This window comes from Nasonia vitripennis, chromosome 2 (assembly GCF_009193385.2).
Source record: "Nasonia vitripennis strain AsymCx chromosome 2, Nvit_psr_1.1, whole genome shotgun sequence".
Lineage (NCBI taxonomy): Eukaryota > Metazoa > Arthropoda > Insecta > Hymenoptera > Pteromalidae > Nasonia > Nasonia vitripennis.
The window spans coordinates 25191752-25214581 of NC_045758.1; the positions used below are offsets into that span (position 1 = coordinate 25191752).

At 35.4% G+C, this 22830-nt stretch overlaps 4 protein-coding genes across 6 annotated transcripts; 1 reads left to right on the forward strand and 3 right to left on the reverse strand.

Moving 5' to 3' along the window:
• Positions 1-1273: 1273 nt before the first annotated feature.
• LOC100679082 lies at positions 1274-6995 on the reverse strand. 2 transcript variants are annotated; one of them, XM_003425135.5, is made up of 7 exons: positions 6490-6668; positions 5766-6014; positions 5529-5577; positions 2719-5437; positions 2381-2514; positions 2146-2307; positions 1274-2063 (listed from the first exon to the last, which is right to left on the reverse strand). In XM_003425135.5, exons 4-7 carry the CDS (start codon positions 2789-2791, stop codon positions 1995-1997), a joined length of 438 nt encoding a protein of 145 aa, XP_003425183.1. In that variant the 5' UTR covers positions 2792-5437; positions 5529-5577; positions 5766-6014; positions 6490-6668; the 3' UTR covers positions 1274-1994. The 2 variants fall into 2 exon arrangements, with proteins under 2 accessions (XP_003425183.1, XP_001607352.1); XM_001607302.5 differs by lacking the exons at positions 1274-2063; positions 2146-2307; positions 2381-2514 and having other exon boundaries at positions 5157-5437; positions 6490-6995.
• Positions 6996-8340: 1345 nt separating this feature from the next.
• Positions 8341-10031, reverse strand: LOC100679009. The gene is made up of 4 exons (XM_003425134.4): positions 9732-10031; positions 9311-9646; positions 8754-8847; positions 8341-8661 (listed from the first exon to the last, which is right to left on the reverse strand). Exons 1-4 carry the CDS (start codon positions 9817-9819, stop codon positions 8592-8594), a joined length of 588 nt encoding a protein of 195 aa, XP_003425182.1. The 5' UTR covers positions 9820-10031; the 3' UTR covers positions 8341-8591.
• Positions 10032-11087: 1056 nt separating this feature from the next.
• Positions 11088-13874, reverse strand: LOC100122494. Its single transcript, XM_008219589.4, has 5 exons — positions 13362-13874; positions 12514-12777; positions 11807-12229; positions 11577-11721; positions 11088-11482 (listed from the first exon to the last, which is right to left on the reverse strand). Exons 1-5 carry the CDS (start codon positions 13447-13449, stop codon positions 11389-11391), a joined length of 1014 nt encoding a protein of 337 aa, XP_008217811.1. The 5' UTR covers positions 13450-13874; the 3' UTR covers positions 11088-11388.
• A 3023-nt stretch (positions 13875-16897) lies between these two features.
• On the forward strand, positions 16898-19774 carry LOC100678845. 2 transcript variants are annotated; one of them, XM_008219586.3, is made up of 11 exons: positions 16898-17167; positions 17244-17306; positions 17377-17499; positions 17586-17648; positions 17719-17841; positions 17929-17991; positions 18065-18187; positions 18280-18396; positions 18480-19022; positions 19108-19512; positions 19688-19774. In XM_008219586.3, exons 1-9 carry the CDS (start codon positions 17119-17121, stop codon positions 18986-18988), a joined length of 1233 nt encoding a protein of 410 aa, XP_008217808.1. In that variant the 5' UTR covers positions 16898-17118; the 3' UTR covers positions 18989-19022; positions 19108-19512; positions 19688-19774. The 2 variants fall into 2 exon arrangements, with proteins under 2 accessions (XP_008217808.1, XP_016838629.1); XM_016983140.2 differs by lacking the exons at positions 17719-17841; positions 17929-17991 and having other exon boundaries at positions 16899-17167.
• The last annotated feature ends 3056 nt before the right edge of the window (positions 19775-22830 follow it).

Sequence of the window (22830 nt, forward strand, 5' to 3'; positions counted from 1 at the left end):
GCGCCGGCGTACAGTCACCGGAGAAGACGACGCGGATCGAGTTTACGGATGAACAGGCCTTTTGTTATTAACTCGTTTTAATGGAGAGCTATAGCTGAGCGTGTGCGAAACCAGCGAGGAATTACTCATGCCTTTTTCCTCGTAAGAGAGTGTGCAGCATAATACGCGCACAAGACTAATAGGCCATTGATGATGATAGTAATTTAAGCGTTTCCTTGGGTGATTAAAAAATTACGACGAAATGAGTTATTTAATTCTGCAGTGTGTGCTGATGAGGTTTTTAGGTGCATCATAAGTTTGATGAGAATCTGATAATTGCATGCTCCACGCATTGGCTGGATAAAGATTGCGCGATTCTAATGTCTGATTGCGGGCATTGTTGGCAGTAATCGATTTCCTTCAATCAGTATGAAACTTATGATCAAAACATATGCAGATTTGAAAATTCGCATGACTAGATAAAAGCAACCAAACTATTACATTCAGTTTTTAGATTTTATCAACTCGATTATCGTGAAACTTTTCAACGTTAAGAATACGGTATATCTGTTTAATCTCTTTTTCATTATTATAATTCTATGATTATAAGTTTGCAGGATGAGTTAATTAAGAACTCAAAATAGAGAGCTAAAGCCGAGATCAGCCTAAATGATTAAGTACTTCTTGACGTTACTCATAACTCCTATTAAATCAGCGTATCCCTTTTTTGCTTTAAATACATCGATCAATCTGCAATGAATCTCAGCCCGTTCCTTATGTCTGTTCTCGAAAGCAAACGGATCGAGCTTCTATACAGGCGATCGTTTGTATAGATATACCAAAGGAGCAAACGACCCGCAAACCCAGATATCGTGGACATCTTGACCGAGACCTACACTCGTGTGTCCTCAGGCGTTGTCTATATGTATATAATAGCTTATCGCTAATCGCGAGACAGGCAGTTCGAATCAGGTGAGAAGAGGCTTCATCGGAAGTGATTAAATTTGACTGATGGAAGCAATGGATTATAGTTAGAAATGGATGAAAACGTTACGCTGAAAACTTACGATAAAGAGGATTATTCATCAATGTATCATCATTTTTATTGAGATTCAGAATGTGAATAAGATTATGTTTTTCTTTGCGTTTCATTTGCAACGTATTTTTTGAAGCAATTTAAAATACATAATAATATAGTCAAAAAATATCTTTTTATTCACTGGTGCGCAACAATTTATTTCTGGATTTATACTAATAAATCTACTGAATGAAATATTTTTAATTTTAAAACGAATTTTCGGAACATTGCAAAAGATTATTTATTGCTCGTTGTTATAAAATGCCACACAAGTTTTGATATAAATTAACATGAGCTTATCTATTATTGATAGCTTTTTATTTAAAAAATGAATATAATCCCGATATAAACTAGCTGCGCCGTATCATGGTAAAATCCAATAACATCCATGCGGAAAAAACTTTTATGCGAAAAAATATACAAAATTATGTTTTTAATCTTTTAATGATAATTCTGGCATACTCATCTTTACATTGTTTTCTATTTTTGAGACTGAAACAATTTCAGCGAATCAGCTTGGTAAAGGCCAGTGGTACGACGTCACATCAACTACAGCTACGGCAGTCATTGACTTGGCCGCGAAAACCGCAGACAATTTCTTTTTTTGGTTTTATCAGCTTCGCACGTCGCAGATACTTGATACAAGTAAATCTTTGACGTATAGCTTCATAAAATAACTATACATGCTTTTACACTTATAAATCAGCGTAGAAAGTAACCTCAATTTATATTCAACGTTATTGCGACTAACTTAAAAACATATTTTTATAAACTAATGTGTCTGCATGCGAATTTCCTCACCGCATTTTAGCTTTAAGTATTTATCTTCCACAGATGAATACATTTCAAATAAAAGTCATGGCTGATATCAAGTCATATAGCTAAATCCGTTGTATAAATGTTGTTATAGCCAGGTCAATGCTAATAAAATGATGTTTTATCGTTTTGCTTGATCACCCATAATTATTTTAACTTCAATATTTTCTAACGGTAAAAACTCGTTCAGCTGCAAACAAACATGAACAATTACTTTCTCGAAATAAATGGGGATTTTTTTCTTACTTATAAAATAAATAAATGTAGTTTACTTTTTCCACGATTGATTCATTTTCAGATAACGGATTTTTAATGTTATCCTTTCGATCTTGGGATAAAGCAGAGATTAATTGCTTTAAAGGAATCACTTGGGCTGGACTATCTTTCTTTGTTTTTTCAGATGCAGACTCATCCAGTTTGTTTTCTCCAATACTCTATGCAAAAATAAATTAATTTATTTTATTTATACGAATCTATCTGTATGTAGGCTCTTTTACAATATTCTACCTTTGAAATTCCAGTCGATTCATGAAAAGCTTCAGCTAGCATGGGATTAATTTCCTCCAAAGGTTGGTCGCCATATCTTATATACACAGGTATAAAACCGGGAACCTCAGGTAAATATTGGATGGGCAGTGCATCTGAACACATAAAAGCACAAATTTATTCACAAATTGGAATTAATTTAAAATAGTTAAATTTCATGTATATAAAACAAAAAACAGTTCACAACACTTTACGTAATATAATTTTTTAATTTTTAAAGCACACTTTCAAATTTTGCAAATGACATACTAATAATTTGGATACATTAGTGAAATAAACTTCGCAACATTAAAACTCACTAGCATTTTTCACTATAACTAAAATAAGAAGTGGCACAATCACGCCTGTACACGCATTCACTTTTCGCATCATGATAGTGGGTCGCACCTCTGGATACGGACTAAACTTCAGATCCAGCTCTCGTGAAGCTTTATACTGGTCGCAATCGCCGCCTCTTCCTTTTTTACTTTCCCTCTCCTGGTTTTTCTTTTATCTGTGGTCAAGGGGAGGGGTAAACTCGCTTGTATGTCATATACCCTCAGGGAGAATACGTTCATCGAGTCGTTCTGTATCCCGATTTAAAAAATGTACACTTTTTTGTTTCTTTAAATTAATGACGCGCTTCCGCATCATGGCAAAAAAGCTAAAGTACTAATTTTCTTTTAAAAACTTATTTTAAATTTAGAATAAAAAACATTAAAATGATGAATTCAATATTGTAAATTTATTGTTACTTCCATTATACGACCTGGAATAACTAAATAGAAGAGCAAAACGTTAAAAGATTGTTTATATGAAACTAAGTGTATATTCCGCACCTCATATACTTTATCGGCGAGCATTTACAACGATTAGTATTCCACATGAAGTAAAATATTTAGTATGATAGAACATACTTAATTTTAGAATGGTATGAATATTGTTCGTTGCTCACTTCACAATTTATGACGACTTTGACGAGATTAATAATGCCATTAGAGTGATGACTTTTATCACACGTGTATACCACAGTAAATTATTATATACTTACTGTGCACAAGCTTGCAATTATGAAAATTTTACTTTATTCAATTATATGCATAGATTTTACTAAAATATGTTTGTGTTATAAATTCAAATACCTACGACCAACACCGTATAATCTTCTTGATGAATGTAAATGATTGTTTCTAGTAGTAAAGCTTTTGCTTATTGAAGAAACTTGATACGTTAATGAAAAGTGAGATCCAAATATTTATTTACATTTTTTTTTCATTTAACCGCGCAATTTTATTTCCAATCTATTCATCGTTAGGTTACACCTGCTCGACATAAAAAAACGATCAAGCTGGATCAGGCTATCATTTTTCCCTTTGCTGCCGTAAAAAACATCTTTATTGCTGTAATAGCGTAGACGATTTATCTTTTCCTCTCATCACTTCCATCTTTCTATATAAAATTGGCCAAATTCTTAGTCCTTGCGTGCTTGAATTATAGTTTACAGAAAATAAAGAAAAATTCTTTTTAGCATTTGATCGGCTAATGACTGCTTGTACTCGATAAAACGCAAGATTACTGTTTGTATGCTCTTAACTATCCATTTTCATAGATTACATAATGAGTAAACGAAAATTTATTTCTTCCTTATTTACGTTCAAATAAGGTATAGAAAACAACGAGCAAATGACCCGCAAACCCACATATCGTGTATCTTGACCGAGAACTCATGCTTACATATCCTAAGGCTCTGACTCTGCATCCATAAATTTCATCGTTGTACGAGACACGTTAATAGGCAACTTATAGAACCTTTCCTTTTAAGTGACAATTAAGTTTATCAGTTAAAACTCAACAGCTTGAAAATTTTAACTTTAGAACTGACTTTTAATGAATGGGTTTATAAGGATTTTCAAGAACTAATAAAATATGTGCAATGAAAATTCCCTTGCCGATTCGACTAAAACTTACGCAAATGATTGCATATTTGCTTGTTAATTTGCTACGTTAATTTTTAAGTGATAATTACGATAAAATCTTAAGATACATCTGTTACTTCGTTGAACCTATTATCGCAAAGTTCAATAGAAAGTTTTAAATTTTGTTTTTTGTAAATAATGGAATGCATGTGTTTGCTTAAAAAGTACTTTATACATTTACATTGTAGGAAAGAACGTAAAGTAAGTATAACGCGAGCTACAAATTCGCAAGTTTCTTCAACCGAAACACCCAGTCGTAAAGTGAAAGAAAAAACAGTAGAATCAAAACCGTTATCGCAGTATAGATATACTTTACAGTAAAGTAGCTCGGTAATTGCAGTTTTTTCAAGAGCGACAGTATAACTACAGAAGCATTGACTTGCTTTTACAGTTTTAAATTTTTTCCTTCAGTTTTTAGGTCAGCCCGGTATACGTTCAAGTTTGTAGAATTGTGAAATTAAAATTGTAAATCAAAATTAGAATGTTGCCAAGGAACAACGTTGTGATTATACCTAAATCTACATTAAAAACTATTTATAATTAACTGCAGCATTTCTAAGAGATTTTCTGGTACGTATTAGTCAAAAGTTGTATGCTTTTTAAAAATTCTGCATATAGTTTGTAACGCTGTTGGCGGGCGGGTAGCATGTTGGCAGGGGCTCACGACTTCGTTATTTAAAATTAGTAGATACTTTCATGCGAGCAGCAGCAAATAGAAATTATTACTTATACTGATTTCTAGTGAATATGAAAAACGTTATTGTTTTGAATAAATACAGTAATTAAGTATTACGTTGTCAGCATTCAAAATAAATTATTATTCACTTTAAAAGCCTAATCAACTTTATTTATTTTAAAAAAGTGCTTTTTTGAAAATATTTATATTCAAACTTTCATACATATGACAGTCTCAAGCATTAACATGTTCGCAAGTGTCTCTTAAAATCTATATTAATATACGAAATCCTCTTCTGTCACTCGGACATTTATCTTTGATTATCGTCCATAACTTGAAGCTTGGGCAGATGCTTGAGAATAAGAGCCTCCATATCCACCATATCCACTAAAAATTGAAAAATGATTTTATATATTAATAATAATGTGGATTGAGACATTGAAAAAGATTTAAGAATTAAATTAGATTTTTAACTTACCCTCCTCCGCATGTGTTGCAAACAGGTTGAGGTCGATACACCGGTTGAGCTAAAATAAAAATAATATGTTTTAAAAGTCTGTATTACTTTTTCTTAGAAAAACGTGTTCATTTCGGTATACCCAGCAGAAACAAGGATGTGAATTGATGCAAGTGAAAAGTGTTCAGTGTTGAACTTGTATTATGCCTATTGCACCTCGCAGAGCGATGTAAAATTAGTTCATGACTAATAACTTACGCTGATAATATCCACCACCGCATCCACCTCCGCATCCGCCACCATAGGATTTCTTGCCCTTGAGATGCCTCTTTCCACGGATATTCATGAGTTTGCCAAAGTTTGTCATTTCCTGGGCTGTACTTTCTGCGGCATCAGCGATGTTTTGCTCGAACGCGTGGTTTTTGTCCGGTATGTCTACTGACACTGGTGGTGGCACCGAGTCAGTGTCTAGTGATGGACCGCTGTCGACCTTGGGTGGCAACAGTTCTGCGTAGGAGAAAAGTAAAATATGCCGATTAATCATCAACGATTAGCGAGAGATGTGGGCGCCTAGATGAATCGAACTACGTAATAAGATGCAATTGCGTTCTTGCTAATAAATTTGCTACGGATCGTTTCAAAATAATAACTATGCGACGATAAGATAATTATTATGTAGCAATTTCTAGGATTTCACTATTTATATAATACTGCGATTACTATAGGTTTGCTATATTTATCAGTTTTATCAATCAATAATCATCGAACATTATTACTTATTATATATGGCAAAAATAATTTTTGTAAATGTTTATTTTTGTAATTTCTCATCTAGCACATCATTCATATTGAAAAGATTTTACTTTAGAGTCCTTAAATAGATCCGCAAATTACTATCTACACTGAACTTGTACGTTAAAAAAAGCAAAATGTATACTATCAGAAAAACTAATAATGTGATAAACGAAGAGAAAAGACTCACCCCTCGCTGGCTCGGGAACATCGATAGGCGAGCATGTGACAGCTACAACCAACAGTATCGCTGTCGCGGTTGAAGTGATCCACGACATCTTTCACTCGAAGTTTTGACAAAGTCCAAACTAAAACAGAATCGCTAACAATATCGCGTCTATCCAGGAATCCGGTAATGAGCGAACTGTGAGCTCTGACTTTTGAAGTTACCGCTTTTATAGCGCTCAATCCCTGCTTTTCTCAGTGCGTAATTAGTATATGAGGAAGTTATCAGCGCCTGCGCGTATCCGATCACATCTCAACACATCCCTACGATGGCTTGGTTCGTGTGCACACTTACACAGATTTGCACTTGATTGATTGTTCTCACGGCGAGTTTTTCGGGATTCCCCGCGGTAGCAACGATGCAGGTAGATTTTCACGCGTGCAGCTGCCGTATAAGAAAAACACCAAACTCGTTAGGCAATTATAGGCTGACTGCGTGGAAACACGGGTATAAACTGTACGGGAATATCTAATACGCGTTTACCTGGAAAAAAACAAAGTTTTTTCTGATTCCAGATATGAATGATGATGTAAATAATGATTTTGTAGAATTAAGAGGCGAGAGACTTATTAACTGTTTGCGTATATAGGATATCGTTAAACTGTAAACGTTGTCTCGAAACTGTATGAGTGGTCGAATATACGCCATGCTCTAAAAGTAATACTTACATCAGTTTTAAATATTGCAGTTTCACATAAAAAGTATCGTTAATGCCTTTAAGACTTGTTGTAGTGACTATAATCATCATTTTCCGACCTGATTAAGTAAAGGCAGTTGAAGAAATAAGTTATATTGTTCATTCTGACTCATACCACATTGCGTATTTCACGAATCGCGGAAATTTCGAAAACATTGAATTACCGTAAGATCCCCGCTAGATGCAATTATTTCTTATTTCCACAACTAGCAGACATGATTCGAGAATTATCAAATAATATCTGTCTGAGAACAAACGTCATAACAAATATACGAATTGGCAATACCGAATCGATGAAAAACTTTTGTTTCTGGATATAGAGTTTCCGGAATTTCAATAACCAATCACATTGTGGAAAACTCGATATCATTATAAAAATAATGAATTTCGTAATTCAACATCAATATGTTTCCGCATGAAGATGCTAATCGAAGAGCATAGAAAAGTTTCACGGCATAACTCAAAGTAATTTTAACGTCCTAATCAATATTAATTTAAGATTAAAATCGTAAGTTCTCTCGAAAATACAAAAATGTGACTCAGTTTCTCAGAGCACCATGGATATGATATGTATACCAGCATATTATTTTTCTGTCAATATAGATATAATGTAATTAAACTATTTTTGATTTTTATAAAACAGTTTTCTCGAATTTACTGTTTCGTTATATTGTTATAACAAAAAACTTATTTATTTTAGTAAGTCATGCTTTCTAATTTATGTATCAGATTCTCTCAAAATAATCCTATTTATATGGGTTAAACTATTTACCACAAAAATTTTAAGTGATTTGACTTATTTCGCAACAAAAAATAAAAAACTAAAAAATTGTATTTTCTTTGTCCAACAACTACGAGAGTCGACAAAATTGCTAATACACTGAAAAATTTGAGAAAGGTTGGTAATTTCAGTTGGTAGATTTTTAATGAGCTTTTAGGCTAAGCTATTTGCTATTGTTTTTCTTTAATAAAAATCATATAATATTGTCTATATGATGGTAATAGAATTCTTAAATTCTGTGATTATTATTCTAAATTAGTAAGTCCTTTTCAGCAAAGTCGTGGATGAGAATTGATATTATTAATAATGACGTCGATAAATAATAAAACATTAATAACTTCACATTGATAATTTTATTCAATAGTAATATAAAAAAATACATATATTATCTCATATAGCACTCAAGTATTGCTTAAATATTATTGCACTACCCCAATGAACTAACAATACATTTAAAACATGCTTCTTTAAAAATAATAGATAACGACAACTTTATTAGTATTAAGATACACTATTTTTTAAAAAGTATTAATGTGTTCGCAAGTGTCTCTTAAGAATTTTCTTTGCGTTTGCTCAAACCTTTGTCTTTCATTTTTTTCCATAACTAAAAGATGAAGCAGATGCTTGAGAATAAGAGAAGCTGCCACCGTATCCACCACTAAAAATTGAAAAATTATATTATACATTACTATTAATAAAATGAATTGTGACTAGAGGCAAATAAAAGATTTTATTAGATTTTGAACTCACCCATGTCCACATACGTTGCAAGTACGTTGGGGATAGTAATGCTTTTTCTGTACAACGACTGGTACAACAACAACTTTATAATATGTTGGTTGAGCTAAAAAAAGAATTTTATCAGATTTGTTACTTTTTCTTAGAAAAAAACGCGTAAGGATTCCCGGTAAAAATTATGATTAATGTAAGTGCTAGTCTCTCTCAGATCCTATACTTATAAACAAATATCGTTTTGACATTTTGGACAATGGACGATTATACATTGTATTTGTTTTTTAATAAACTGAGTATATTATCTATTTCAGAATGTGAATCCAAACAGAAAAATCATATGTCAACGAACCATAAAAATATTATTGCAGGCAAAGACTACTCTCTTCAAAAACAGAGGGATGTATCAAAAAGAGAAAAGAAAAGAGAGAGAGAGAGAGAGAGAGAGAGAGAGAGAGAGAGAGAGAGAGAGAGAGAGAGAGAGAGAGAGAGAGGTCACAGACAACTGCAACTGTGTCATGTGACGTTCGAAATGTTGCAAGCAACGCAGGTACAACTCTCGAATTTTAACCTACGTCGATAGTATCCACATCCACCCCCGCATCCTCCACCGTAGTACTTTTTCTTGTACTTCAAGGTCCTCTTCCTACGGACCTTAACGAGTTTGAGTGAGTAATCAAGTCCAGGCTCGCCTGTCGCCTCAAGAACCTTCTTTTCTTCCATAGCCGTCATGATCTGCTTAATTGCATCGTTCTCGTTCTTGCTATCGACATCAGTCCTTTCTTCCGGCAGGGGCAGAGATACCAGATATGTGGCAGGTACATTTTTTTCGGTCACCCCCATTGACACTGGTGGTGGCGTCATGTCAGTGGCCAGCAGTGAGCCATTGTCGACCTCGAGTGGCAACAACTCTGCATAGAAGACAAGCAAAAAATACCGATCAATCATCGACTATCTGGAGACGGTAAAATGTATACCACCAGAAAAAAGGCTCACCTGACGCTGGCTTAGGAACATCGATAGGCGAGCACGTGACACCTCCGACGAGCAATACAGCCGTCACGGTGACAGTGATCCACGACATCTTTCACTTTACGTTATCAAATTTGAAACAAAAACAGAATCGCCAATAATGTAACGTCTACACGGGAATCTGAGAAAAAACAAACTGTGAGCTTTGACGATTGAAGTTACCGATTTTGTAGCGCGTAAATCGCTGTTTCTCTCATTGCGTAATCCAAGGCAGCAATTGGCGGCTGTGCGCACCTGATCTTCACACAGATACAGCTCATCTTCGCGATAATGCTTCTCTCGTTCATTTGTATGTAGCAAGTGTGTACACTTACGCAGATATGGGCGATTCTTCCGGGCTTCCCCGTGGCAACGGCTGCGCGCCTATGCATGTAATTTTTCGCTTTGCAGCTGCCGTGAAAGCGCGGGTGTTTACTGTGTGCGGAAAAAAGATAGCGTTATAGGCTATCCCATAGCGTACGAAATTGAAATTTCCGGACCTCTCCCATTTGATTACGTGTATTTTGCATGGCGCCGATTTCGTTTACGTACGCACAGCAAGCGTTTACTCGGAAAAAACAAAAGGTTTTTTCCTAATGCTATGATGTAAATAATGGTTTTATAGAATTAGGAGCCGAGTTATTCTACGTATACACGCGTTGACTGTATAAAAAGTGCTATTTTAAAATGTCAATTGCAATCGTGTAGTATGTTGATAGATGTTTTTGAGAAAATGCGTAAAAACTTGAATTCGAACTATTTGAATGAAATACTTAAAATATAATATAATCGAAATATTGAAAATCGATTGTTTTTATAATGAAATAGAAATTTCCGTAGTCTGATCAATTTCGAAAATTCTAGAATCAAAAGTTTTTCATTGTTGCGTTATCGCATTTTCCTGTAGTTATTAACGACGTTTTTTATACGTTTGCTGATTATCGAATATACGTCTGCTAGTTCTGGAAATAGGAGATAATTGCATCCGTATAGCAGAGATCCTACGGTAATTTAAAGTTTTTGGAATTTCCAAGATTGCTCAGATTATCATTTTGTCTTCCTTTATTAGTTAAAAGCATATTGGCAAGTGGGGTGGGTCACTGTCGCAAATATATTTCATGTAACTTGACTATTTTTTGCACAGTGAAAAATAGAAAAGTGAAAACAAATAAATTTTCTATATCCAACGATTAATAGAGAAAAAGCCTTACATATTAAATCGTAACGTTCATATGGCTCTTAAGATATTGAGGATTCAATTTTTTTTTTGTTTTTTACTTCTCTTACAATAGGAATCAATATTACTTATATATTGACGTCTGTGAATAATAAAACAACAAGTACAAAAATATTTTTTATTTAACAGCGATATCAAAAGAAATATTACTTCCAGTAAACATAGCACTTAATTAGTATCACTTAAATATTATTGCATCACCTGCATTCGAAATAAATTATTATTTACTGTACAAGCTTCATCAACTATATTATATTTAAAAAATGCTTTTTTGAAAATAATATATATTAAAAACTCTAAAGTTTAAAAATATATACAGTCTGAAGCATTGGCGTGTTCGCAAGTGTCTCGTAAAAATACTCAACAATACATGAAATCCTTTGCAGTCACTCATATATTTGTCATTTAATATCCTCCATAACTTGAAGCTTGAGCAGAAGCTTGGGCAGATGCTTGAGCATAAGAGCTACCGCCTCCGTGTCCACCATATCCATTATTACTAAAAATTGAAAAATTATTTATAAATTATTATTAAATGATGCAAGTAGTACAACAAAAGCAAAATTAAAAACTATATTTTATTTTGAACTTACCCTCCTCCGCATACGTTGCAAGTAGGTTGAGGTTGAGGTTGAGGTTGAGGCTGAGGATAGTAGGGCCTTTGGACTGGTTGCTGGACAATGACGGGTTGTACATGTACTGGTTCCATTACGACTGGTTGATACTGCACTGGTTGAGCTAAAATAAAAAAGACATGTCTTCAAAATGTGTGGCGTTACTTTATCCAGAAAAATATAGAATAAGTTCGTGGGTAATAACTTACGCTGGTAATAGTTACCGCCACCACCTCCGCATCCACCTCCGCATCCACCGGAACTGTGGTGCTTGTACTGCTTGACCTCATCAAGCATGCACTTCAGGCAAAGATGTCTCTTCCTGCGGACCTTCATAAGCTTGCTCGAGTCGTCAAGCTCGGGCTGTTCTGTCGCCTCTTGGGCCTCTTGGACCCTCTTCTCTGCGGCTTCAGCGATGATCTGCTCGATAGCGTTGTTCTTGTTCTCACCATCGAACTTCACCATGGACTCGACAGAGTTAAGGTCAACCTTAACGAGGCGCGTCTCGCCATCCTTGGCGACCTTTTCGACGCTGAAGCCCTCTTCTTCCAGATCCTTGGCAACCTCGTCCAAGCTCACTGGATGATCTTCATCTTCCTCCTCGACCACCAGAATGAACATGGCCAGGGGTTCTGAATTAAAATTGTTAATTAATTTCTGAATTAATTAAAATAGCGAACCGATTATCGTAAATTTTCACAAAACAGCGAGCAGTTTACATAAAATTACTTGTTTTCCAAAGAAACTATCATCAAAAATTCTCCAGGCACATTATTGTACGCAAACAAGCTCCCGCATAATATGGAGTCTATAATTACTCCGTTTCATTGTCTTCTCCTTGGCCGTAAGCCTGTCTACGTTCGTATACGGATGAAAACAGCGATTCACGCACGCGCTATAATTAAAAGCAACGTACCTGAGCTTTCGTTGGGTACTTCCTCGATGACGTCATCGTGCAACACGTCATTCGAGTCCTCGGCGGTGCTATTCTTCACCGCGTAGATGTTGATCAGGAATAGCGTGGCGGGTACCTTTTTTACGTGCGTTTCTTCTTCCGGCAGAGGCGGTGGTACCAAATCTGTGGCGGGCCAATTGTTCTCCGGCTTCTCTGCCGACTCTGACGGTGGCATCAACTCAGTGGCGAGCGTTGGGACGCTGTCGACCTTAGGTGGCAATAGTTCTGCGTAGGAGAGGAGCAAAAAATGTCGATCAATCAAACGGCCGATTATAGCGAGATGCGTGCGCCAAAATGGATCGGATTAATAGTATCGTGAAGCTGTCGATCAATGGTTTGATGATTTAGGAGATTGAGTCGTGCTTTTTCTGAGCGATGAATCCATCAAGTGTAATAAGTAGTGATCGCGTACTCGTTTCAAAATAATAACATACGCAGCGACAAGATGATTATTACGTAGCTATTTCTAGGATTTCACTACGTATACTTTCGCATTGTGATAAAAATAATTTTCGTATATAGTTAATTTTATAATTATTATAATTAAAAGACTATACTATTCGCAGTTAATAAATATTAAGAAGCTATCGTGAAATTTCGAGAAGCAGGTCATAAATTTGACCCTTGCAGCCAATGCGAAATAAAAACTATTATCTAAAATATTTATGAGCCACCGAACATTCACTTTCACGTCGAGTTCTTGAAAAAATCCGTAAATCACTGACTATACCGAACCCGTATGATCGAGGAGGTAAAATGTATAGCATCAGGAAAAAAACGATAACGAGAAACAAAGAGAAAAGACTCACCCGTCGCTGGCTTGGAAACATCGATAGGCGAGCACGTGACGCCTACGACGAAGAATATCGCCGTCGCGGTTACGGTGATCCACGACATCTTTCACCTAACGCTATATCAAATATCGAACAAAAACAGACTCGCCAACAATATCGCGTCTATCCAGGAATCCGGTAAAAAACGAACTGTGAGCTCTGACGTTTGAAGTTACCGCTTTTATAGCGCTCAATCGCTGCTTCTCTCATTGCGTAATTCGAGGCAGCGATCGGCGCCTGCGCGCATCCGATCGCCACACACGGCTCATCCCCGCGATATTGCCTCTCTCGTTCGTTCGTGTGTACACTTACGCAGATATGCACTCGATGATGCATTGTTCTCGCGGCGAGTTTTTCGGGGTTTTCCGCGGCACTGTAGATATGCGGCTGTGCATGTGATTTTTCGCGTGTGCAGCTGCCGTGAAAAACGCCGAACTCATTTGGAAATTATAGACGGGCTGCGTGGAAGCGCGCAGATATAGAATGTGTACGGGAATATCCGATACGCGATTACCCGGAAAAAAACTAAGTTTTTTTCTGATTCCAGATGATGATGATGTAAATAATGATTCTGTAGAATTAAGCGGCGAGAGAGTTATTAACCGATTGCGTGGGATTAGCATTTAATCGTTGGTACCGGCTTGTTTTGAGTTCTTTAGTTACTCCAATATGTTATTCGGCTGTATAAAAAAATGACGAATTATGTTCTACGCAGTTTGGTTTTCTGTATGTGTTTCGATTGTCAATTTATTGAATCACATCAATAATAATAAATTGTAGTTGAATGTCTGCGTTGCACACAACAATTTTTGTTATTATGCCTCTTAAACTTGCTGTTATGACTTTGACCATAATTTTCCAACCTGGTAAATTAAAGTTGAAAGAGTAAGTTACACTGTTCATTCTGACTCATATAGCGAGTTGCATATTTCACAAATCTTGGAAATTCCAAAAACTATAAATTACCGAAGGATCCCCGCTACAGCTGCAATTATCTCCTATTTCCAGAACTAGCAGACATATATTCGAGAACCAGCAAACGTATAACAAACGTCATTAATAACTATAGGAAAACGCGATACCGCCGCAGAATGAAAAACTTTTGATTCTAGAACTTGCGAAATTGATCATTACGGAAAATCCGATGTACTTAAAGACAATCGTTCTTCAATAATTCGATTATATTGCAAGTATTCAGTATTTAAGTATTTCAGTCAAATTGTTCGAACTGAGATTTTTACATATTTTCTCAAAAACATGTATTAACATACTGTACTATTGCAATTTGCATTTTAAAATAGTACTTTTTTTACACTCAACGCGCGTGTGTGTGTGCGATGAATAGGAGCTAAAGATCTACACATAACACATACATTTACGAATAAAAATCGTTAAAAAAAGATTGGATCGTTTGATTATCATGACAATCCTTGATTTTATTGGCCAGAATTTTCCTTAACATGCAGTAAAAGTCCAGGTTTGCATCGAAAGTATTGTTAACAGCGTTCGTAACGTTACTAAAACTTATAATGAAATGCAGAAATCATCTAAAACAGCATCAGCCACAAGCATGACAAAAACATCCTAAAATTCAACTCGCAGTCGTTGAACCAAAGCGAAGTCTCGCGCGAAGCCCTAAAACACAGCCGCACGCAGGGTCTCGCAGACGCAGCATCTCCTCGATGCTCCTGCCTCGAAACGCGCACCTTTTGCCCGCCGGCACTGGCGAAATTCATCCGGTCAAAGGGAGCTTTGCGGCGAGTCTTTCTCCCTCGAGGTTCAACAGCCAACCAGCAGCCCGCGTTTATCCCGTGCTCATCAGGATAATGACCGCGTCGCCGCGCGCTGCATCCCGGCTTTTTACTCTCGCTCTCCTTTGTGCGATGCTGCACGCGTGCAGAGACGGAGATAATAACGAGGCGGGATATGAAAAAGCTGCCTAATAAAATTTAACGGTTGCGCGCGGTTTGCGCCCGCTGGAGGTATAGCACGTAATTGCGAGAAGCTTTTTCTTTGCTGAGCCGTGCGCGCGGTGTCAATGGAATATTGGATATAGGCGAGTTCATTCGCGCTCCGCTTTCTGTTGTTGTGGTTTTTCGATGTTGTCGAAGGATATATCGGAGTTCATTGTTCTCGGCGAACGTTGACGACAATGCTGTGTGTGATTCACTTCGACATTTTTTCGCTGTATTCATTCGTTGGTATATGGAAATTTATTTATTTCGTTTGGGTTCATTGTGATGATTCATGTGATTCAAGTTTAATTTACATGTTCAAGGGTGCGAAATATAAAAAAAAAGAAATCGTCAAAATTGAATAACGAATAAATACCCCCTCATTGAATATGTAACCTAACAGTGTAACATACGTCACATTGAGCAGGTAATTAAATTTCTCCCGCAGAGCCCATCACGTCGAAAATCACGAAAGGCATCTCCTCGAGAACCGCTATACATAGCGTTCATGTTTTCGAGAATCCACGCCAAGGCTCGGACAGATGAGCACGCGGAAATTCGAGATCATTGTTCCGCGACAATTAAAAGTGAAATCGCATCTGCCGCGCTTCGAACAGCTTAGCTCATTACGCTCCACTCCCCCTTCAGTGGCCAGTCTTCCTGTTGACGCTCGAGGAATGTTAATCCGTTGTAGCCTTGGTCGGATCTTCGAGGATTCACGCGCCGACTCGGATGTGGAGCCGCGCGAAACGAAGACGTTCCGGCGCTGGCGCGCGTGATCGGCAAAAATCAACTTTACTGCTAATTCGAGCTGTCTTCTTACTTTCTGACGAGCAGAACAATGTTTACATTTCTCTAAACATTGTTTGACATTACTTTTGTATGATTCGTTATCATGAGCATTGAATGTCGAATATGAGCCTTCAAAATCTGTTGTAATTATATAGAGGATAGATAGAATACAACGGCCACAATTTTTATCTTTTGAAGAGGTGAACACAGCGAGGGTCACTGCATAATTGAAAGATAGGTTAAGGACATTAAGAATCTCTACTCATATGCTCGATATCGAGACTGGCTAGGTGTTCGACATTTTAAATATTGTTCATTTTGAAAAATATAGGCAACATAATCAATGAGAAATATTTATTCAAGCTCGATGGAAACATATGTCTTTTGCAATTATACCTATCCAATACTCGCTGTGAAAACATAATAATAATCATGGATTTTCGAATAGTTGATATTAACATTTACACGATTCGTTACTGCCAATTATTTATTATACATTTCCAATTTAAATTTGCAGACTTTAAAAGACACTGGAGTTCGTACTAAAATATTTATGCTATCTCGATATTAGAAATTTTAGCAATCAAAATACTTATGAGAGACTCAACGACATAATATTAATAATAATTAATAGTAGGATTGATAAATATTAGAAATTTAAGGCTTTTATGCGCTATAAAAGATTAGCGACAGTGACCCAATAGAAATAGTCGTGCCTAGAGTAGAAGGGAAAGTTCACCTGCTGTCAACCGTCGTCTCATATTTATTAACTCTATGATCGTGACAGTCTACGTTACTTTTGTGTGCGGTAATAATCTTACTGTGAACACTTACTTAGACTATTAAATAATCAACGTCAGATACATTTGGGCGCCTCGACGAATCACTCGTTCTATTTTTATATAATCTGTGCAGTTTCATTTATATAAATATTGACCTTTTGGATCATGGTAGCGAAACATTTTACGACAAATTAGTTGTTTATTATGGAGCAAATCCTGATTAAAAAAGAGCCGTATTGGCATCAAGAAATAGGTTTGTAAGAATTAATGACAGTGCCAAAAATAAGAAGTTTTAAGAATTCCAATCGAATTTTATTTTCCTGTTACAGAAGAAGTTGTTAACATTTACAATCATTCACCGATAGATGATAAACCGAATAACATAAAGTTGGGTTAGTACATTACGAGAATAAGAAAATAACGATTATTTCTCATACCATAAACATATTGACATATTTTCAGAGTACATTGACAACAATATAAGTAGTACACCTATTTACTTTGGAAATTATTTTGAAACTAAACAAGAATTGAATTGGTCTTATGAAGGTCATGAGATTCACAAAGTCAAAAGCAATGATTCAGGTAATTTCGCAATTTCAAACATTCATATTTGAATTATAAACTCTCTAATATCGATAACACAACTGTCATACTTTTTTTTGTTATAGAAAAAAATGTTCACATTGACAATCTGTCGTTGATAGATGAAAAAATAAATAACATAAAGTTGGGTTAGTACATTACGAGAATAAGAAAATAACGATTATTTCTCATACCATAAAAATGTTGACATATTTTCAGAGTACATTGACAACAATATAAGTAGTACACCTATTTACTTTGGAAATTATTTTGAAACTAAACAAGAATTGAATTGGTCTTATGAAGGTCATGAGATTCACAAAGTCAAAAGCAATGATTCCGGTAATTTCGCAATTTTAAACATTCATATTTGAATTATAAACTCTCTAAATATCGATAACACAACTGTCATACTTTTTTCTGTTATAGAAAAAAATTTTCACATTGACAATCTGTCGTTGATAGATGAAAAAATAAATAACATAAAGTTGGGTAAGTATGCACATTATACTAAAGTAGCAAATGATCAATTTTGTTTAAGTCATAAACAAACTCATATTTTTAGAGAAAATTGATCAACATATAAGTAGCACACCTTTTTCTTTCGAAGGGTATTCTGAAACTAAACAAGAATTAAATTGCTCGCAAGAAGATCATTCCATACAGAATGTTAATAATACTGGTTCAGGTGATTTGATAATTCTTTATTTGAAAAATGTACATTCTAAGACAAAAATTATAAGACGTCGCTAAATTTCATCATTTTATAATTTCTTGCAGATGATTTGCTCTCAAAATTGAAAAAAGCAACAATTGTTTTAGAACGTCTGTCAATAGTGCAAATTTTAAAATTAACCAAAAAATCAACAGATTTGGACTGCACTTATAGATTAAACGGTAAAATTTTATTGTTTTCTGACTGTTTATTGTTATAATTTTTAGTACACTTTTCTATAAAATTGAAATTAAAATGTTTATAGTCGACGCTATAAATTATGCATGCACGTACTATTGCTCAAAATGTGATAAAACTGTTGACACCAAAAGTACACGGAATATAATTAATCGCCCAAACTGCGAATGTATACCAACTTTGGCATATCAGTGTATGAGATGCGATAAACATTTGCTTACCTATAGAGGTATGCAGAGACATATTAATACGAAAGGCCTTTGTAAATCTCGGAAAAGATTTTTATATCTGGAAGGATTCAATGATGATGAGTGGGAGAAACTGAATTGTCCGAAGTGTAATGTATCATTAGAAAATATCGTTCAATTTACTAAACATGTTAATGATTGTGCAGAGGTTCCAAAATTTTGGTGCTCATTTTGTGACTATGGAGTAAAACTGAACCATACCTTTCAATTTCATTTAAAATTACATGCCCCTAAGTTGAACAGTCAACCAGAAACCGGCATTTCTGCAGAAGAATTGATGCAAAAAAAGGAGTGTAACCGTACAAAGAAAAAATGTAAGCCATATTGACTTGTAGAATATGGGACAGTAGTAGTATTATTAGGTATAAAATCAAAAATTAATTACTCAATTTTCTCTGTTTACAAAATATATTAGAGACTCGCTTGTTTTTCTTTGATTTTTTATAGCTCTTCTTTATAAAACGACTATTTGCTACTGTTCCACATGCGATGAAACGTTAGTTAAAAAGGGATCCAGAATTGATACTAGTATTTGCAAAAAGTGTGGAAATCGATATAATTAACGATGTTGACAGTGAAATAAAGAATTTTTGTCGCCAACAAATGTTGAGTATCGCATCAAAATGACTTGCAACACTTCTAAAAATGACCACTGCTCCGTTTGCAACGAAAAAGCATTTTCAAACATACTTGAACTTAGGGAACATTGTGGAAAGAATCAAAATGTGCACTGCAAATTTTGCCCTTTTAAAACCAAAAGTAATGACTTCTTGCAGGCTCACTTAAAAAGACATCAAAAAAATGATTGCAGTATCATTGACAAAATTCGAGACGAAGGTACAAACTGCGCAGGTAATAATTTTATTTGTAATATTTTATCTACGAACAAGATTATAAATCCCCGTTAAAAAAAGAAATCATTATGCCATTCTAGGGGTATTCTTTGTTTTTTATATGTTACCAATTAATGGCACTGGCACTGGCTTTTTCATTCTTTTGAAATTAAATTCATCTTTCAATTCATTAGGTCCGCTTTACGATCTATTCTACCAACAATGCGGCGAACTAAAAGAAAATTCGGAACATAGAAACGACTGGTATTATTGTCTACAATGCAAGACAAAATTATTACTCCAATGTCAAAAACGCAACTTAGGTTTCAAATTACATAGTGGTATCACGGCTCATTTTACATCCAACTGCGGCTCGAAAATTAAAGGCGAACTTCATGAATGTCCCAAATGTCATCGACAATTTAAATATATTCATAGCCATTAAGTACTGCGCGCACTGTGAATACAAAACCAAGATGAAACATAATTTGATCAGGCATTTATTTTTTAAACATAAAGATATAAGTATATAAAAGAAAGCTGAGAGGTACGTTAATTATCTGATAGATTATTTCTCAAAAGTACAAATGAATGATTGCACTCCTCTCCTTTGTAGCTGGAAGAACTTGAAAGTCGAGCAAGTCCTAAACTATGTAATGGAAAGTGACAAGCACTGGCTAAGTGTTAAAACGGTTTTAATTACAAGTAGATCTTGTCCTATTAAATTTATTATTTATTTCAAATACTTGACTATGTGAAAACATTAAAATTTTGTAAATTGATACCGCAGTATAAAAGAAATACGGTTACATCTTATTTTCTCGTAATTTTGTGCGAAGGTTAATAAATTATTATTTTAATTGTAAAATGCTTAAGAATAAAAAACATATATACGAACAACACGTTTCCAAATTCAGTATATCACACTAAAACCGGAGTCAATTTACCGCAAAATTTGAATAATATTGTAACAAACATAACAAATCAACCAATAGACGAAGAACTTGGTACAATTCAATGTTACATTCATGTCTTAATCACGCAGTGTCGATTGGCTTATGCATTCGCAGTAAGCCTAAGCTGGTATAATATAGTCGCATGAATTTGCAGTTTATTAATTCAGTATCGATATTTTATTCTAACAACAACACGTCTTAGAACACGTAAGCCCGCGCACACCACCACCTGTATAGCCATCATAATAGCATTTATGTATTCGATTTTCTCCATTATATTCCCAGTGCGTTTAACGCAATGACGAGGGGAATCCCGCACGCACACGCTCTCGCAGCCGTAAAGCCGCGCTTCGCGGCTATATAATCGCGTTAAACGATGATGTTACACCGCGATGATCATCGATGATAAAATATTCAACCGGTTCTGACCTTTGTGCTTTTCAGCTGGCGCGTATTGCGCCGATGCTGGAAATGGAAGAGCTTCTCTCTTTGGCTTTTTATAGTTCAGAGTCATATTTTTCCTTTTTTTTTTGTTTTGCGGCGCTAACATCAATCATTATCTTCAGAGCCACGAATGCGCGCGTGTTCAAAATGTTTTTTTCTCGACGAGCTAAGCATACGATCCTGCGTAATTTTTATGAATTTTTCACGATGTCTTTTTCAGCCTCGTGCGGTTGGAATTATTTTGTTTGTTATTTTCTGCGGGATGGAAAAAGCAAGAGGTAATTTATACAAATCTATTCAAAATTACTCCTATATCTAACGTTTTGTAATACGTTGTAGACGCGTAGGAGATATTATTCATACAAAATCATCTTATTTTGGCACCTATTTGTAAATATGAAATCAGATTTTTAGTTATTGATAATATGTATATTGTTATTTCGTATTCAGTCGAGAAGCACATAATATCCACTTAGGTGTCCGAATGAAAATCAACAGTAGATCACTTGGGATGAATTAAACAAGGTCGATAATATATGCATGTATAAAAAAAGAGTTCTCCTGCTTTTAGCGGTGCCCTAACCTAATTTTATGAATACAAACAAAAATCTAACATGTTGTTTTCATACAAGTTTGATACATTAGCTACTTTCAGACATAAAGCACATCCTACAGCACCTAAAAGAAGGGTAAGTCGTGCTAGTTCTTAATGTTTAAGGAATAAAGATCATTTCACAGTTTCTTTTTATTCGCGCACATAGGTGATTCAATCGCATCGAGAATCCTTGGTCGTATCTCATCCTCGGCTCATCTTCTCGCTGCGTTTAGTAATTATCTCCTCGTGCGCGTATAGCCTTCACTTTCATAACACTGCGCATCATTTCGTTTGCAGCGAGAAAAAAAGAACGCGCGCAAATTCTTGATTCCACCGATACGATCTCTTGCCTAAGACGAACTTCAATCTATTTTTGCTCTTCCACGACTTAACTTGTGCACAAAGTGCAGAGTCGTATATTTACAATCAACTATCAAACTATATAAAAATAATGATCTTCGTTCAAACAAGAATAGAATGGCGCGAAAACGATATCGAAAAATTCTGTTGATAACGTAATGTTTACGCTCCGTAGGTATAAGATGTAAGAGAATATCCGTCGGTCGGTAAGCAAGATTTCTTCATTTAGATTATTCGCCGCGACCGTCAACATCGCAGAGACTCGCCTTGGATTCAAGTTCACCAGATGTCGCTTGGAGGTCGACGCGTCCAAGGTCGAGGTCGAGACCCTCACTTTCAGCCTTCGCCTCGACGAGTAGCCTTCGCCGTGATTTTGCGGCTCATATACTCCTATGTAGAGATAGAAGCGAGTTTTTGAACGCTTCTCTGTTTAAAGGCGCGAATAATCGCGTGGCTTATCTACTGCGAGCTTGTTGATGTTAATAGAAAGACGTTGTATTCAGTCGGCTCATCGTCTGGCTTTGTATAATCAAGACTTGTTGAGGCGATGGAAAGATATTTTTGTTGCTAATATTTTTGACTTTGCGATGCTCCATGATTCATCGCTTTATGTATATACGATGCAGGATTGATTTTCCTTTTTTTAATGACTTTGTTGTGACTCGAGATTTGAGATGTATCCATTTAGATATTTTTTGAAATCTTTGTTTGCAAAAACATAGATAATAGAGAAGGTGAATGAACCGTAATTGAAAATTTGTATTATTTGTATTTGTTCTAAATATTGTTTTCATTCACCGCTCTATAAATTAAAATTTAACAGCACTCTTTGCAAAAATATTAAAAACGGGCACACGGAGCAGGAAAATAATTCGCGAAAAATAAGAAAATTCCCAAGAGTGACGACAGCCAGTTAATTGCCCAGATGAGAAATGAGACTTTATCTGAAAATCTAATAGCATCAAAAGTGATGGATTTTTCG